This window comes from Polistes dominula, unplaced genomic scaffold, assembly GCF_049000335.1.
Source record: "Polistes dominula isolate Pdom_NZ unplaced genomic scaffold, Pdom_raw_medaka contig_373, whole genome shotgun sequence".
In the NCBI taxonomy this organism is placed as follows: Eukaryota; Metazoa; Arthropoda; class Insecta; order Hymenoptera; family Vespidae; genus Polistes; species Polistes dominula.
This window is the reverse complement of record NW_028300899.1, coordinates 6,632,071-6,647,459: the sequence shown is the minus strand read 5'-3', so window position 1 is coordinate 6,647,459 and position 15,389 is coordinate 6,632,071. Positions and strand designations below refer to the sequence as shown.

The following is a 15,389-nucleotide window of genomic DNA, read 5'->3' as shown; positions in this document are numbered from 1 at the left end:
GTGGGCGAAGAGGGATGCGCTTTCTTGGGTTACGTCTCACGGTTACGAGGGCGGTCCTAATGGCGGAGCCATGGAAGGGATCTCGTGAGATGTGGAGGGCTTTGGCTTTGGCGAGGGCAAGGGCGGGGAGAGACGGTTCGAGCGGGAGCTCAGGAAGCCGCGTCGACGAAGGATTTGTGAGTAACCACGCTGCTATTCGGCGACCAAAGAGACAAGGACGCATGCAGAGAGAGTCGGGATAAGGAGCGCTACCACTTCTTCTTCCACTCTCTTCCACCGTTTTCCTACTCCTTTTCCTTTACGATGCTCCTGTTCTTTCCTTACCCCCTCCAACATTACTAACACCACTAACTTTTCACCACTACTATCAAGTAGAAAGAAAGATCCTGGAAGGTTCTTGGATAGAAATGAGGGAGGCTCCCTGCACACCTACGATAGCCGGTGGTCGCATCTGTGAGTTGGGACGGTAGGGAGATGTTTCCCGGTTCTCATCCAACCAGAATAAGCGAGAGACAACAGAGCAGAGAACGAAGAAGAGGACGACCAAGTGGACGACTACGATTACGACCAGGATCACGAGGAAGAAGAAGTATAGGAAAAGGAAGAAGATAAGAAGAAGAAGAAGAAGAACAAGAGGAAGAAGACGACCAGGACGAAGACAACGAGTACGACTTGCCGGGGACCTTTGGCGGTTACACACAGCGTCCTACCGTCCTCCGGAGTGCCTACCTATTCGGGCTACCAGCGATCCCGCCGACCAAACGGAGCTTCAGTCGAAGCCGCGCATCCAAACGGTCCAGACCTGTCAGCCCGGAAGATAGCCGTGCATTATTCCCAAGACACCTTAGAGATCAACTCAGATCCTTGCATATACGATTTAAATCCCATCAAAGTCCTCTTTGATTTTCGAATTTAACTTTCGTCAACATTTACATCTATTTTCCAATTATTATTTCGTGAATCATCGAGAGTCCCACTTTGCATACTCGCGTGTTCATTTCGCGCTTTTTCCTTGGAACGTAGAAGAGAGATAGAGAAAAAGAGAAAGAGAGAGAGAGAGAGAGAGAGAGAAGGAAATAAAACGTGCTCGCGAGAAGAAGAATCCTCTGGTTCGGTAAGTCACTTCATATTATTTTATTTTTATTTTTTAATCATCTATTTTTATATATCATCAAATTTGAAAACAAATAAAAGGGATAATAAGACCTTTCCTTAGATAGAACGATTATATCTCGAACTCCCCTTCTTCTTCTTCTTCTTCATATTCTTTTGCTGCTGTTACTTAGAGTATAGGAGGGAAAGGGTGTGGTTCACATTCGTGAAAGTCTCTGGTAGCGGTCGGTCTAAAACCAGTAGCTGGCAGAAGGGCGGTGCACAGTAGCGGCTTTACTTTTGATTGGCTACCGCTTGTTCCGTTCCGTTTCGTTTCATTCGCGACAAGATATACGAACACGCGTATACTCTCATCTAATCTTCTTATTTATTTCCGTATCATGAATAAGATTCTATGTATCGTAATAGTTATCTCATTAAAAAAATGATTATTACTTGTCACCTTCACCTGTAGGAATTTTTATATAATTCTATAAGCATATATATACACAAGACCCTATCCATAAATTATGATTAATTATTAACCGATAGATTAAATATATCAACGTTTAATTAGAAATTCAATATATATAATTGATAGGCAATGTATATCGTCAATGTATTATCGATTTCACCATATGAAAATAAAATAAGACAAATAAAAAAGGAACGTTCGGGTTGGTGGTTCCGAACATGTCGAACCATCGAATCCGGTGGAGAGGGGGTTGCGGTTGTCTCTCTCTTTTTTTCTCGTTTTTTTCTATCTGTCTCTTTCTCTTTCTCTTTTTCTTTCTGAACAAGGAGCACCAGCAGCAGCAGCAGCAGCAGCAGCGAGTGGCCCAAAACCGGTAGCCGATGGTAGGGCGGTGCACAGTAGCATCTTCTCTTTGGTTGGCTACCGTCCTCCGCTGCGTGCTGAACGAACCAAAGACTTATCTTTCTCTCTCTCTCTCTTTCTCTCCCGTTCTCTTCCAGTTTCTTTCTCTCCCTTCCTCTCTATACTTCTCCCTTCTTTATTCCAACGTGCACGCGAGAACGAGTGCACACGCACATCGCTCGGCCTCTCTTTGGTTGGCTATTCCCAGCGGGCTTCTTTGGTTGGCTGCTACTCGCTCCCTCCGTCAAGCCCTACGCGATACAATCCGTATCGCGTGATCCCTTAAGGAAAACTGATACCTTCCAATTTCATTCTTTTCTTTTCTTCATCATCATCATCATCATTTTCTTCTTATTTTTCTTTGTTCAGATTTCATGGTCCAAGGTTTTTCTATTTCTTCAAATTTCAATGTTACAAATGAATTTCATTTTTATTGTACCCTTTTCTTTTTTTTTTTTAATCTCATAAAATTTATATAAAAGGTATTACTTATATTTATAAACATATTCGTTTCTATTTATTCGGTATAAATTTTTGATTTTGTAAGAAAATACAAGTAGACATAATATTATCTAGTTTCTAACTTTTTTTATCTACTCGTTGAAATTCTTGGTAAAGTAAACAAGTAGGACTAGAAAACGATAGTTCAAATCGTATTTTCAAGACACGTATCTAACCAGATCACGAGAGGTCCAACCATCTATACATGGTGGTATAGTATATACTCATATATGTATTCACGTACATATTACGGTATCTATCTATCTATCTAACTATTTATCTAATCCTCTACGGTGAAAAGCATATGGGTTATTCGTATCACGAGGAAGTCGTTTCACTATTCCACGTTCTTTTCTTGGTTTCTTTTTTTTTTTTTAAGGGTGGGAGGTAGATTTTTGTCTTCCTTGTAATTTGTCAAACGTTATTTATGGGTCAGGTGAAATTAGGATGAAATTTACATTACGTTGTACATGACATGTTTTCTATTTTTTACGAAGAAATTTTTGATGTTGATTTTCTTAGAAAAATTCTCTTAACATAGTGGAAAGTTTATCTTAATAATAATAATAATAATTGTTGGATAAAAAAAACAAAAGAAATAAAACAATAATTACAATTGTGTAAAGAATAAAATTGATATTATCGACATATCCGCTTTCCTTGACTAAGTAAAGAATAAACGAGTATTATTATTATTATTATTATTATTATTATTATTATTATTATTATTATTATATTATAACCATCATCATAATTCTAGAAATCGTTATAGGTAAAAATATGTTAAAAACAAATGACGCGTATATTCCTTTGAAAACTATTTACATAAACTTTACAGTTTGCACACTTTTAGTTCCTAAGTTAACTTGCATTTATAAACAACAGTGAAATCACATAATATGAGTTATCTATCCAATTATCTATCTATTTATCTATCTACCTATCTACTACTTTGGCTTTTAACAGGAAGAGCTATCGTGTCTCTATTTGTCTAGCAAATTTTCGTCGGTTTCACCGGTTGCTTTCGCTCCGACCTTTCTAAACATGTTCACACACACACACACACACACACACACACACACACACACACACACACACACACACACACACACACACACACACACACACACACACACACACACACACACACACACATATATATATATATATATATATATATATATATATATATATATATATATATATATATATATATATATATAAATATATACAATCAAGGAGTTGTGCGATCAACAAGGTACATTAAATAACTCTATCATACCGATCCATTCAATATTTCTCATGTTTTTTTTTAAAAAAAGAAGAGAACAAAAATATACACGGTAGCCAATAAATACGTACTCTCTTCATAGTAAGAAGTATAGTACACAAAAAGAGATATATTTAGAAGCAACGATAGTGAAAGATGGTTTCTACAAAGAAAAAGAGAAACGAGCTATTATAAAACTCGGTATATTATCATAAATTATCATACATTATCTTATAAAAAGACAGAGGGATGAGGGGGGGGGAGACTAGGTTGATCCTATTAAATTCGGTATGGTTCGCGTAATAAATAAAAAAAATAGAAAATAGTACAAAAATTCTAGGAATTTGAAGCAGAAATGAAAAAAAAATGAAGAAGTTGAAGTTGAAGTAAAATAAGAAGATGAAGATGAGGAAGAAGAAGAAGGAAAGAAAGACCCGCCCCAATCTGACGCGTTCGCGTTTTTAAACGGGTAACTTGGGATGGGAATGGTGGGGGTTGTTGAAGTGGGGTGGTTGTAGGGTGGGGATAGAGGGGGATAAGAGGAGAAGCGTGAAAGGAGAGGAGGAGGGAGAAGCGTGACTCGTGCGTAACACGCCACTCGGATTAGGCCCCCACTTTTGAGCCTTTAGCATCGCTAACCAAGTGGGCTACGCCCAGCCACGCTTATTACTCATTCGGACACGCCACTTTATTCGAGCGTGCGTCGTGTTTCGTTCAGGATACCTTACGGTAGCACCTTCGCTGCTTTTAGCTTCTGTAATATGTATACACCTATATATATATATGTATGTATTTATCGTACGTATTTATATATCAATGTGCGTGCGTGTATAAGCGCGTGCGAGTATGAGGAATATATATGGGGAATATAGGGAGTGGGGTGGGGGGATTTTAAACCACAATGGGATTTTAGACCCCCGAGGGATCTATTATACTCAACTTCCATTCTCTTGTTTTTTTTTTTTAATCCTTATTACTTACTTAACAGGTCTTTCGAGATCTTTATTATTATTATCAGAGAAAAAAGTGAAATGGAAAATAAAATGAAATAAAATATGATAGAAGGATAGGAAAGGAAAGGAAAGGAAAGGAAAGGAAAGGAAAGGAAAGGAAAGGAAAGGAAAGGAAAGGAAAGGAAAGGAAAGGAAAGGAAAGGAAAGGAAAGGAAAGGAAAGGAAAGGAAAGGAAAGGAAAGGAAGAAGAAGAAGAAGAAGAAGAAGAAGAAGAAGAAGACTCGTTAATCGCGATGATGGAGTCATCCTACGCGAGATGAGTTTTCTAATAATAGAGAAGATCACCGCGTTGGATGATGATAATTTATGTCCACTCCATTTGTATATGTACTCATAAGAAAGAAAGAGAAAGAGAAAGAGAAAGAGAAAGAGAAAGAGAAAGAGAAAGAGAAAGAGAAAGAGAGAGAGAGAGAGAGAGAGAGAGTGAGTGAGCTTTCTTTTTTTTTTCTTCTCATAGTTTCTTCTTCTTCTTCGGAATCGATCTTGAAGCGCAAAACAGAATACTTAACGGCCGACATTATTGCGAAGACTTTAAGGTTGCTTACTTCCCTCCGACATATCCCGACTCGTAATTCATGCTTGCTCATAATTCTTCTTTACTTCACGCAATAAGAACAAGGATTCGTTACAACGCGCGACCGACTATAAAATGATCGGTACATGGTTGGTTGGTTGGTTGGTTAGTTGGTTGCTTGGTTGGTTGATCTCTCTCTCTCTCTTTCTCTCTTTTTCTTTTTGAAATGAGGATTCTAAGCGTTAGTGCAAAAGTTATTATATTTTATCTAAATCTTCTTACGAGACGAGACGACGAGTGTTAAGTCTAGTTGAGGTTACTTAGTTGTCTAGCTTTTACATAATACACTTGCGTAAGAAGATAGACGAGGGGGGAAATAGATGGATAGATAGAAACGCATAATCGATGATTTTAAATAATACAATGGTGAGATAATAATAAATCACGACAATCGATTGTGTATTATAACGAAAAAAAAGAAGTAAAAAATAGAAAAAAAAGAATTGTTTCTCGTAATGTTACGAAAGAAACATTTAAACGATATAATTATATTTTAATTTGAATATTCAATTATTATATTTTATTATTATAGTCAGACGAATCTGCCATCATTACAATTTCGATTAGAATCGTCAACACATTTTTGTTTTATTAATTAAAAGTAATTCGAATTCGAGTATTTTTCGAAATTGTTCAAATTATAAATTTATTTATATTAAAAAACCACGCCGTGTGTGTTCCTTTATTGATTAGCATAATTTTACGAGCAAATACTTACATGGATAATTTGCATACATCATGCGAGTGGGAACACGTTACCGGAACGAGTTATTTTACCGATCGTGTTCGAATTTCGTAAATTCGATTGATTCCAAAACCTTTCCTTCTTGTTTCTTTCAAGAAAAAAAGAAGAGAGAGAGAGAGAGAGAGAGAGAGAGAGAGAGAGAGAATGATCTTGGAAAAAATTAAAAATAAAAAAAAAAGGGGGGATAAAAAAGAATAAAAGATAAAAAAGACAGAAAGTTGAGGGCGGGTTATCTCGAGTCACGTTATCTTCTCGGGCCAATAAAGTACCTCGTATAACGTCGTCCAACGCAGTCTCGCAACCTTCGACATGGGTGGTAACGATCGAGAAGACAGGGTGGAGGAGGAGGAGGAGGAGGTGGACGACGACGACGACGACGATGAGGTGGAGGATAGAAGGAGAAGGAGAATACGAAAAATTCATTGGCGTAAAATCATCGAACGTGATTTTTGTTTTTTTGGCTTGCAGGTAGTAGCATAGAGCTTGTTCACCGAAGAGACAACGAAGAAGAAGAAGAAGAAGAGGACGAGGAAGAGGAAGAGGAGGACGAGGACGACAACGACGACGAGGACAACAACGACGACGAGGACGAGGACAACGAATCGTTCGGGTCCGGGTATAAGCAGTGATCTCACTCGTAGTAATCGCACGCAGCCGGTCTCGAGAGGCTGCCTAGCTGTGCGGGAGGCACAAAAGAGAGAAAGAGAGATCTTGCAGGACTTGTAGAAGGAGAGAGAGAGAGAGAGAAAGAGAAAGAAAGAGAAAGAAAAGGAAGGAAGGTATACGTCGTCGTCGTCTGTTGTGGAGTAGTGGTGGAAGGACTCTTGAGGCGTTAGTCAGAGAGCGTGAGGAGGGAAAAGGAGACAGTGGGAGAGATCTTGGTTCGAGAGGGAGAGAGAAAAAAGAGAGAGAGAGAGTGAGCAAGCGAACGAAGGAACAAACGAACGAACGAACGAACGAACGAGAGAACGGGTAAGCAAGTGAGAGAGAGAGAGAGAGAGAGAGAGAGAGAGAGAAAGAGTTAGCGAGGGAACTTGAACGAGAAGGAGAAAGAGAGGGTCGAGACCAAGAGAAGGAGCGGTGGGAATTTATAAGGATGTTCGCGATAATGCCGATGGAGACAGAGGGGCACGGCAGGGAGTTCGGCCGGCGGCAGAAGATGCGCGCCAAGTGCACCGTAGAGTTCGTCTGCAAGTACTGCCAGCGGCGCTTCACCAAACCTTACAATCTAATGATTCACGAGCGTAGTCACAAGGACGATGTGACCTTCACCTGCGAGGTCTGCGGAAAGTCCTTCAAGCGGCAGGATAATCTCAAGCAGCACAGGTATCATCAATCTCATTTTTAATATCATCTTTACTTACTTTGATTTTCTATCCCTCATCTTATTTGGGGGACACACTTTCTTTCTATATCTATCTAGCTATCTATCTCTCTCTCTCTCTTATTTTTTTTTAAAACTATCTTTTTGTTTTTTATTTTTTGGGTTTGCTGTGAAAAAAAATTAAGTTCTATATCGATTCTATTATGTCTCTTTGACTTTATTTCTTTCTTTCTTTCTATCTTTCGTTTCTTTCTCTTCGTTTTATGTTCTCACAGTGAAAAAGAAAAAATTGTGTTAAATCTTGAAAGTGGTTTTCTCTATTTTCTTCTCTTTATATTCTTCTTTAACTTCTTCATATTTCTTCTATCTTATTGATTTGTTGAAATTGTGCCAAATGGGTTTAACGTGTAACACAGTGTGCAATCAATTTAATTGAATTGTGCGTGAAATCAGTTCATTGTTCGAAGTTCAAAGTTTTCGATTTCCATCGACGGGTAACCACAAGTTCAATATTTCGTTTCATTTCGTCAATCTAGCCGTCGGATTTTTAGCATTGGATTTTACGGGAAATCTTCTTCTTCTTCTACTTCTTTCCGTCGGTTTTACGAAAGAAGAAGAAAAGAAAGTTTTATTCAATAATGTGAATTTTCGATCTAAATTAAACAAGTGAATTTGATTAAACTTTTTTTTTAGTGTTCATTTTAAGTGTTTTGAAAAAAAAATTTTAATTCATCAAAAGTTTATGATCAAAATGAGATTTGAATACAAAATTTGGTTTAAATGGAAAAAAATCAATCGTAGAAAAATTATCCGTCGGTTCGGGGTGTGTGCAATCGAACGATTTTAGTGAACTTTTCATTTAAAAGAATAAAATAAAATAAGAAAATATTTATGGAACGTCTTGGTAAGAATTTGGACGGATCTGAGGGGAGTCGGTAAAAATTCATTGGAAGTCAATCGCGTGAAACAAACAATGGTAAGAAGTAGAAGAAGAAGAAGAAGAAGAAGAAGAAGAAGAAGAAGAAGGAGAATCTTAAAAGACAAACGTTACGAGCGAGTGAGAAGGAGATCGCTACCGAGATGACCTTTTCACACCATTGGCCTTGCAATGTTACACCGTGTCACCTTCACCCATCTCTCTCTCTCTCTTTCTTTCTTATAGATCGAGGTAAAGGTGCGAATAAGGAGAGTTGTGAGGAAGAATTTGTGTGTCGGGAGTTAAAGAAGATTTAAAATAGTACGAAAGAGAAGGAAAGAAAGAAAGAGAATGAGAATGAAGGGTGAGGTAGGGGAGGAGGGGTTAGAGAGAAACGGGCAGCACTTTGAGTTGGTCTGACCCATAAATCAGATTGAAATAATGCTGCTGAATCTCTCTCTCTCTCTTTCTTTCTTTCTCTGACTTGGTTTGTTTCGCTTGCGCAAACGTTAGAGCACGCGCAAAGAGAAAGAGAAAAAGAGAGAAAGAGAAAGAGAGAGAGAGAGAGAGAGAGAGAGAGAGAGAGAAAGAGAGAAAGAGAGAGAGAGAGAGAGAAAGAGAGTTTGAGAGAGGTGATAAAATAAATCTTCGATACTGGTGGATACTAATGGATACCTTGTATATAACGGCGGTGGTCTTGTTTTCTCTTCTGTTGTAGATGTGGGTGGCGGTGAGCGGGAGCTCTGAAATCTCCTGCACCTTGACACATACCACTACTACTACTACTACTACTACACAACAACAACAATGCACACAACAACAACAACTACAACAAAATCAACAACAGCAACAATCATTACTACTACAACTACAACTACTAATACTACTCAGTAACAAGAACAATTCAAATTACAACCACGCATTCTTTGATCATCCCCCTCGTATTCTTTTTTTCGATGCACGATGAAAGCTCAATCAATTTGCAATCAATTTTTTGACCGCCCTCCCCCCACTACATATCTTGCATGCGCTAAAATTTCTTATATATATAAGATTTTCTTATATGTCCACCTCCTTCTCCTTCCACACACATTACGTTTTTTAATTGTTTTACTATATCAACTTTTTTACCTTAAAACACGCAATCCGATATTAAGCTTTCGTTCTCGCTGTTTACTTTATATTTCATCACTTTATTATCCGAATCGTCTACGTATTTTCTTTTATATTATTATATCCCTTTTTTTCTTCTTCCTTTTTTTTTCCTATCTTATCATCCTTCTTCTTCTTTTTTTTTTGGTCTTTTACTTTACTACTTTTACTAACACTGCGCGAACATTAGATCGATACGATTGATAAAAAAAGAAAAAAAAGAAAAAAAGGCTAGGAAGAAAAAGAAAGTAATTTGATGAAGTGAACTATGTTGTTCTCTTCTACAATATACTTTCCTCATCTTCCGATTTCGACGATCTCTGTTACAGGAGCATACACTCTGTTCCCTACAAGGGCTCCAACGGCTACTCAAATGGCTACTCTAGGTACTAGAAGCCATCCTGCCATATCCGAACAAATACAAAAATATTCTAAATATAATACAAAGCAAAAAAAAAACCACAAAAACAAAAACGCGCTTTTCTTTTGCATACACTCACATACGATGATGATAATTATGAATATACATGCAATTAACAAATCATTACTGCAATTTTTTCACAAACACGTAAATCAAATTACGCGTTGTTTCAAATGATTATTAATTGACAATTAATATTACAATTTAATTATTATTATTATTATTTCTTCTTTCATATTCGTGTCATATATTCCCTCGTGTGTAATTTAATTCTCAATCGGGTTAGCGCGTTTCTTTGATCATTCTTGCTTCTCTCTCGTATATCCCAATCCAGTTCCTTGAGCTTAAACACCTAGACGTCAGCCACATCATTAAAAAAAAAAGAAGCTTTCGATGACACCAATTATTAACCAGACGACAAACTAGACTTTCCATCAAACAACACTTCTACGAACAAACCTGGATGAGAGAGAGAAAAAAAGAAATCTGTCACCGTCGTCATCGTCATCGTCATCGTCATCGTCATCGTCATCGTCATCGTCATCGTCATCGTCATCGTTATCGTTATCGTCATCGTCGTCGTCGTCGTCGTCGTCGTCGTCGTCGTAGTCATCGTCATCTTCAATCGAGTACGGTCTTTTTAATCTGTCAATCAACGCTGTGTCCTCATCTTCAAGATAAAAAAGAAAACATCAAAGAAGAAAAAAAAGAAGAAGAAGAAGAAATCATCTGGTATCGAACAAGATCGATACCAACGATCTCTTCAACGGTGGTCGTCTTCGTCGTGAATGTGTGTGTCTGTGTGTGATTGTGTGTTGCGGCAGTTCGAAAGATGAATTCATTAGCGGGGTCCAGCCATTTGTCAAAGACAAAGCCGACCAACTAGCTAGCTAGCTAGCTAGCCAAGCAAGCAACCAGCCGGTGGGTGAATGGTTTTAACGACGAGAGACCAAATCATTCGAGAAAAGAAGAAGAAAAAAAAATAGAAAAAAGGGGGAGGGTACAGCAGCAGCAGCAGCAGCAGCAACGACACGGTGGAAAAGAACTACCTTCCAATGCTTAATAACAATCCAACTTTAAAGATGTCTATCCTTTGTAACGTACAATTATGGCGCGAGGAAGCGTGCATTCATGAAGGATCCTCGGATTCGAGCTCGTGCTACTTCACCTCCGGGCTAACGTTTCTAAATTGGACTACGTAATAACCCAGAGAATGAAAGAGAGAGAGAGAAAGAGAGAGAGAGAAAGAGAGAGAGAGAGAGAGAGTTAGTAGTGTTGTTAGGTAAGGATGGAAAGTAGGAGGGAAGAGGGAGGATGCAACATCTTCGACGTACCTACTACTTGATCTTTTTTCTCTCTTGGCTACTGTGAACCACGCCCAAGCCCTAGGCGACTTAGTTGTCTTCTTAGTTGTCGTTGTCCAACTTGGAAACATCTGGTGGTGCCCATCACGTTGAAACAAATATTCTTATTGATAATTTTCATTTCGTTGTTCTTTCTTGGTTTGACGACACACTAATAGGAACAATTTGGTCTAACAAAATCGATTTTAATTAATAGTTAATTATTATTTTTTTTATATCAAATTATTAAAATAGATTTTTCAAATGATGTCGGCGTTATAATATATTCTTAATATGTATAAACACGATGACCTTGGGGTCGTAAAAAATGAGAGGCGGGTCCCACAATTACTACGTAAGTTGATCATGGCAATAAAAATATATACACCGGTCAGTTAGAATCAATTTCCACTGGGTTAAACCGTTCAAGAAGTTGTCAACTTTGATTTCGTCTATGGAAGACAAGCCAAGGCTCGGTAGAATGGTATTGGCATTCTAACAACCAACCGATTTATTCAATCGATTTTTCCATTCTTTAGTCTCGATCAAACTTGCGTGGATTTTTTTTTATGGTCGTTTATACAATCAATGAATGTCCTTCGTGAGATGGAACGCCCACGAATGAAAATGTGAATCGTTTCTGTTCATTCTGTAGACGAAATCATCGTTCAACAAGAATCAAAATGAGAAACATTTGTAGATTGCTAATTTATATTTTTAGTATATATATATGATTGTATCAGATGTTTTGCTTGATTTAATTTAAATTATTTGCATACACGAATATGTACACACGAATAATACATAAATTCTTTATAAAAAAAAAAAGAATTACGTACACGCGTTAGAAAAAAGAGAGAAAGAGAGAGAGAGAAAAAAACTCGCGTAAATAAATAGAAAAGTAAAAACCAGCTGAGGCATCTCGAGTATTATCGAGAGTGGCCGATCAGACGGTCGGAAAGGTAAAAAATGTTAGCGAACAAAAAAGAAAAGAAAGATAAAAATTTGTTTTTAACACAAAAGTGTGAGTGTGTCCCTTTTATCGGGGGTCCCTTATATATATATATATATTTTTTTTTTTTTTTGAAAGAAATGTATCCGTATCATCTCGTTTAAAAAAAAAAGGAACCAACAACAACAACAACATATTTGATGTCGCGCTTTGTACATAGCTTTTTTCTTTTTTTTTGTGGTATCTTCTTCTTCTCATTTTCATGATATATGTATCTCTTTTTAATATACATAATAACGTAACGTAACAAAAAAAAAGAAAAAGCAGAAAAAAAATAAAATACGTGGACGATGCGATTTAAATCTCTTCTTTTTTACGATCGTATTATTAAATATTAAAACAAAAATTTAATAATATTTAGGTGAAAAAAAGAAGTAAAAAAAACAACGTTTATTAATAATGTGAGTAAAACTTAGTCATGTAATTGGTGAATCGTGTTATCACTTTGTAACTAGTGATAGGAGTGATAATAATTTTATTTTATTTTATTTTTTTTTTTTAATTATAATAATTATGATTAATATAATTATTATATTAAAATATATTATATATATATATATATATATATAAATAAATAAATAAATATATTATATTATATTATTATTATTATTATTATAATTTTAATTTTAATTTTAATAATTAATGTATATCAATTTTACAATTAACGCATTTGTCGCTAGCTTTGCACTTGTAAAAGAAAAATTTGTGCACAATCAGTCAGTCCGGTTAGAGGTGATGTTTTTGTATTTGAGAGAGAGTGAGAGAGAGAGAGAGAGTGAAAAAGATAAGGATGAGACGTGTGTGTGACACCTATTCGTGTGCTTATTCGGGAATCGCAATGTACTTTTGTGGGGGGAAGACCCACCCTACCGGCCTACCAATAAATTCGCCAAGTCGTAAAACGCTATCTCGTTCTTTCTTCATCCCGACACCTTTCGCACGTTTTCTACCAAATCTTATTTTTATTCGTTTTTCTTCTTATTTTTATTCTTTCCCCCTCTCGATTCCCTCGTTCTCTCTGTTTTTGGTTTGTAGATAGAGAATCCTTTCCTTACGGTCATCCATGTTAAACCAACGACACAGGTTTATTGAGAGTCCCCCTTTTTTCGTGATCTCGATAAGAAGAAAGAGTCTTTTTTATTTTTTATAAACCATAGTTCTTTCATTCGAAACCACAGTCATTTCCTACGAAATCACACTTTGAATTACGTTCGGATATAGTATATCCGATTTTGTTCATTTTCTTTCTTTTCATTATGATAAAGGTCCTAAGAATTTAGTGAAATAAAAAAATAGCAATATATATACATAATATATATACTATATATAATAATATATATACTAAACAATATATAATAATATATATACTATTTTATAAATATAATATTATATATATATGAATTAAAATTTTTTAATTTTATTAAATTTAGATTTAATAAAATAATAATATTGCATATATAATGTATATTAACTATTAATATATTAACTATTATTAAATATATAATATATTAGCTATTATAATATATCAATATTAATATTAAATATAATGATTATAACATATTAACATATACATAATTACTAATATATTATATTCCAAATAATAGCAATATATATATAACAATTTAATAGATTAAGTATGAGATTGAAAACTAAATAAATAAATGTATGCATATATACGAGTTAGCATATTGAGTTAGCAAGCGATGTGAATCACAGATGAGATCGAAAGTAAAATGTACCTCAACGAAAGAGATGAAGAAGGGCAGCCATAATCGGAACAGGTCTCCCGCAGGCGTGAAATATCCAACCGTTTGTACGAAATTATCGTTCCTGTCACAACATATACTCGTGAGAGAGTAAAAGAGAGAGAGAGGGAGAGAGAGAAGGAGGGCTTATGTACCTTGTCTCTCAATTATGTTCAAGCGATGATTATCGGCCTTGCGTTTCTTCCTACTGGCTTCTGAGCTTAGACTTTTTTTATTCCTGTCAATTCTGTATTGCTTTACTAATGACTAGGTTAATTAAGGACACCAGTGGACAAAGAAGAAGACAAGAAGATGAAGAAGAAGAAGAAGATGATGATAATGATGATGATTATTATTACGGAAAACATTGAGTTTCATTGTCTGAGTTTGACATAATTCGTTAACTAGTTCATATTAGTTCGTTTATAATTAATACAGTTAATTTATTATACATGTTAAAAGACTCTCTCTAGTTGAGAGAGTGTTCAATAAGAATTGCAAGTCTGTTTAATAGTTGCGAAAGATTTAGTTAAAAAGTATAAAAGATAGAGGTAGGTAATATAGCGTTGGTGGTAAACGCGTAATGCACCAAGAGAGAGAGAGAGAGAGAGAGAGAGAGAGAGAAAGAGAGAGATGCATCCTGTTCAATACGACTGGAAGCTGCTCTCACCTCCTGGGGCAAAAGTCGTGAGCTGAATGTCACGGTGATTGAATACGACCTGGTGATGCGCTGCTTCCCGGGATCGGTCGTGCCCCGTCGACTTTCGACGTCTTCCTTTAACAATCTTTTAACTCAATACACGAATGTCTACAAATTCAATGAATTTATATTTTATTATTATTATTATTATTATTGATGCATCACAATTGTTAATTCAATTGGCAATTTTTTTACCCCTAAAACTCGTCGATTTATCTCAAATTAAATTAAATTAATTTAATTGTATTTTGCTTAGAAGAATTTTTACTTAAACAAAATTACAAATTTAAAATGTATAAAAATTATATAATAAATTATATATAATAATATATAATTAATAAATATTGTTTTCCAAATTATTTAGAAATTATTCTTAAAAAAAATTAAAAAAACAATATAAAAACAATTTAGTTAATTTTTGGAAAGTCAAATATCTTTCCCAATAGTACAATTAAAAATTTCCCTCCATTCCCACATATAAAAAAGAACCATTAGATCCCATACTTTCTATTAAGGTAAAAATGGTTGAGTGTTAAATAGTGAAAATTATTTCATCGTTATAAACACGAGAATAATAATTGTGGTGGTATGGGCAAATGTTAATAAACCATCTAAAATAAAAATGCAAATAAAAAAAATTAAAAAAAAAATAAAAAGAAGACTAACAACCACGAAGTTAGAAGACTATGAGGATGAGGATAAGG

The 15,389-nt window shown here is 35.7% G+C and overlaps 1 protein-coding gene across 2 annotated transcripts; it reads left to right on the top strand.

The window, feature by feature from the left end:
* The first annotated feature begins 477 nt into the window (after nucleotides 1-477).
* On the top strand, nucleotides 478-13,142 carry drm (odd-skipped family member drumstick). 2 transcript variants are annotated; one of them, XM_015323515.2, is made up of 3 exons: nucleotides 478-1,114; nucleotides 6,541-7,398; nucleotides 9,794-13,142. In XM_015323515.2, the coding sequence occupies exons 2-3, from the start codon at nucleotides 7,169-7,171 to the stop codon at nucleotides 9,855-9,857; spliced, it is 294 nt and encodes a 97-aa protein (XP_015179001.1). In that variant the 5' UTR covers nucleotides 478-1,114; nucleotides 6,541-7,168; the 3' UTR covers nucleotides 9,858-13,142. The 2 variants fall into 2 exon arrangements, with proteins under 2 accessions (XP_015179001.1, XP_015179000.1); XM_015323514.2 differs by having other exon boundaries at nucleotides 9,031-13,142.
* The last annotated feature ends 2,247 nt before the right edge of the window (nucleotides 13,143-15,389 follow it).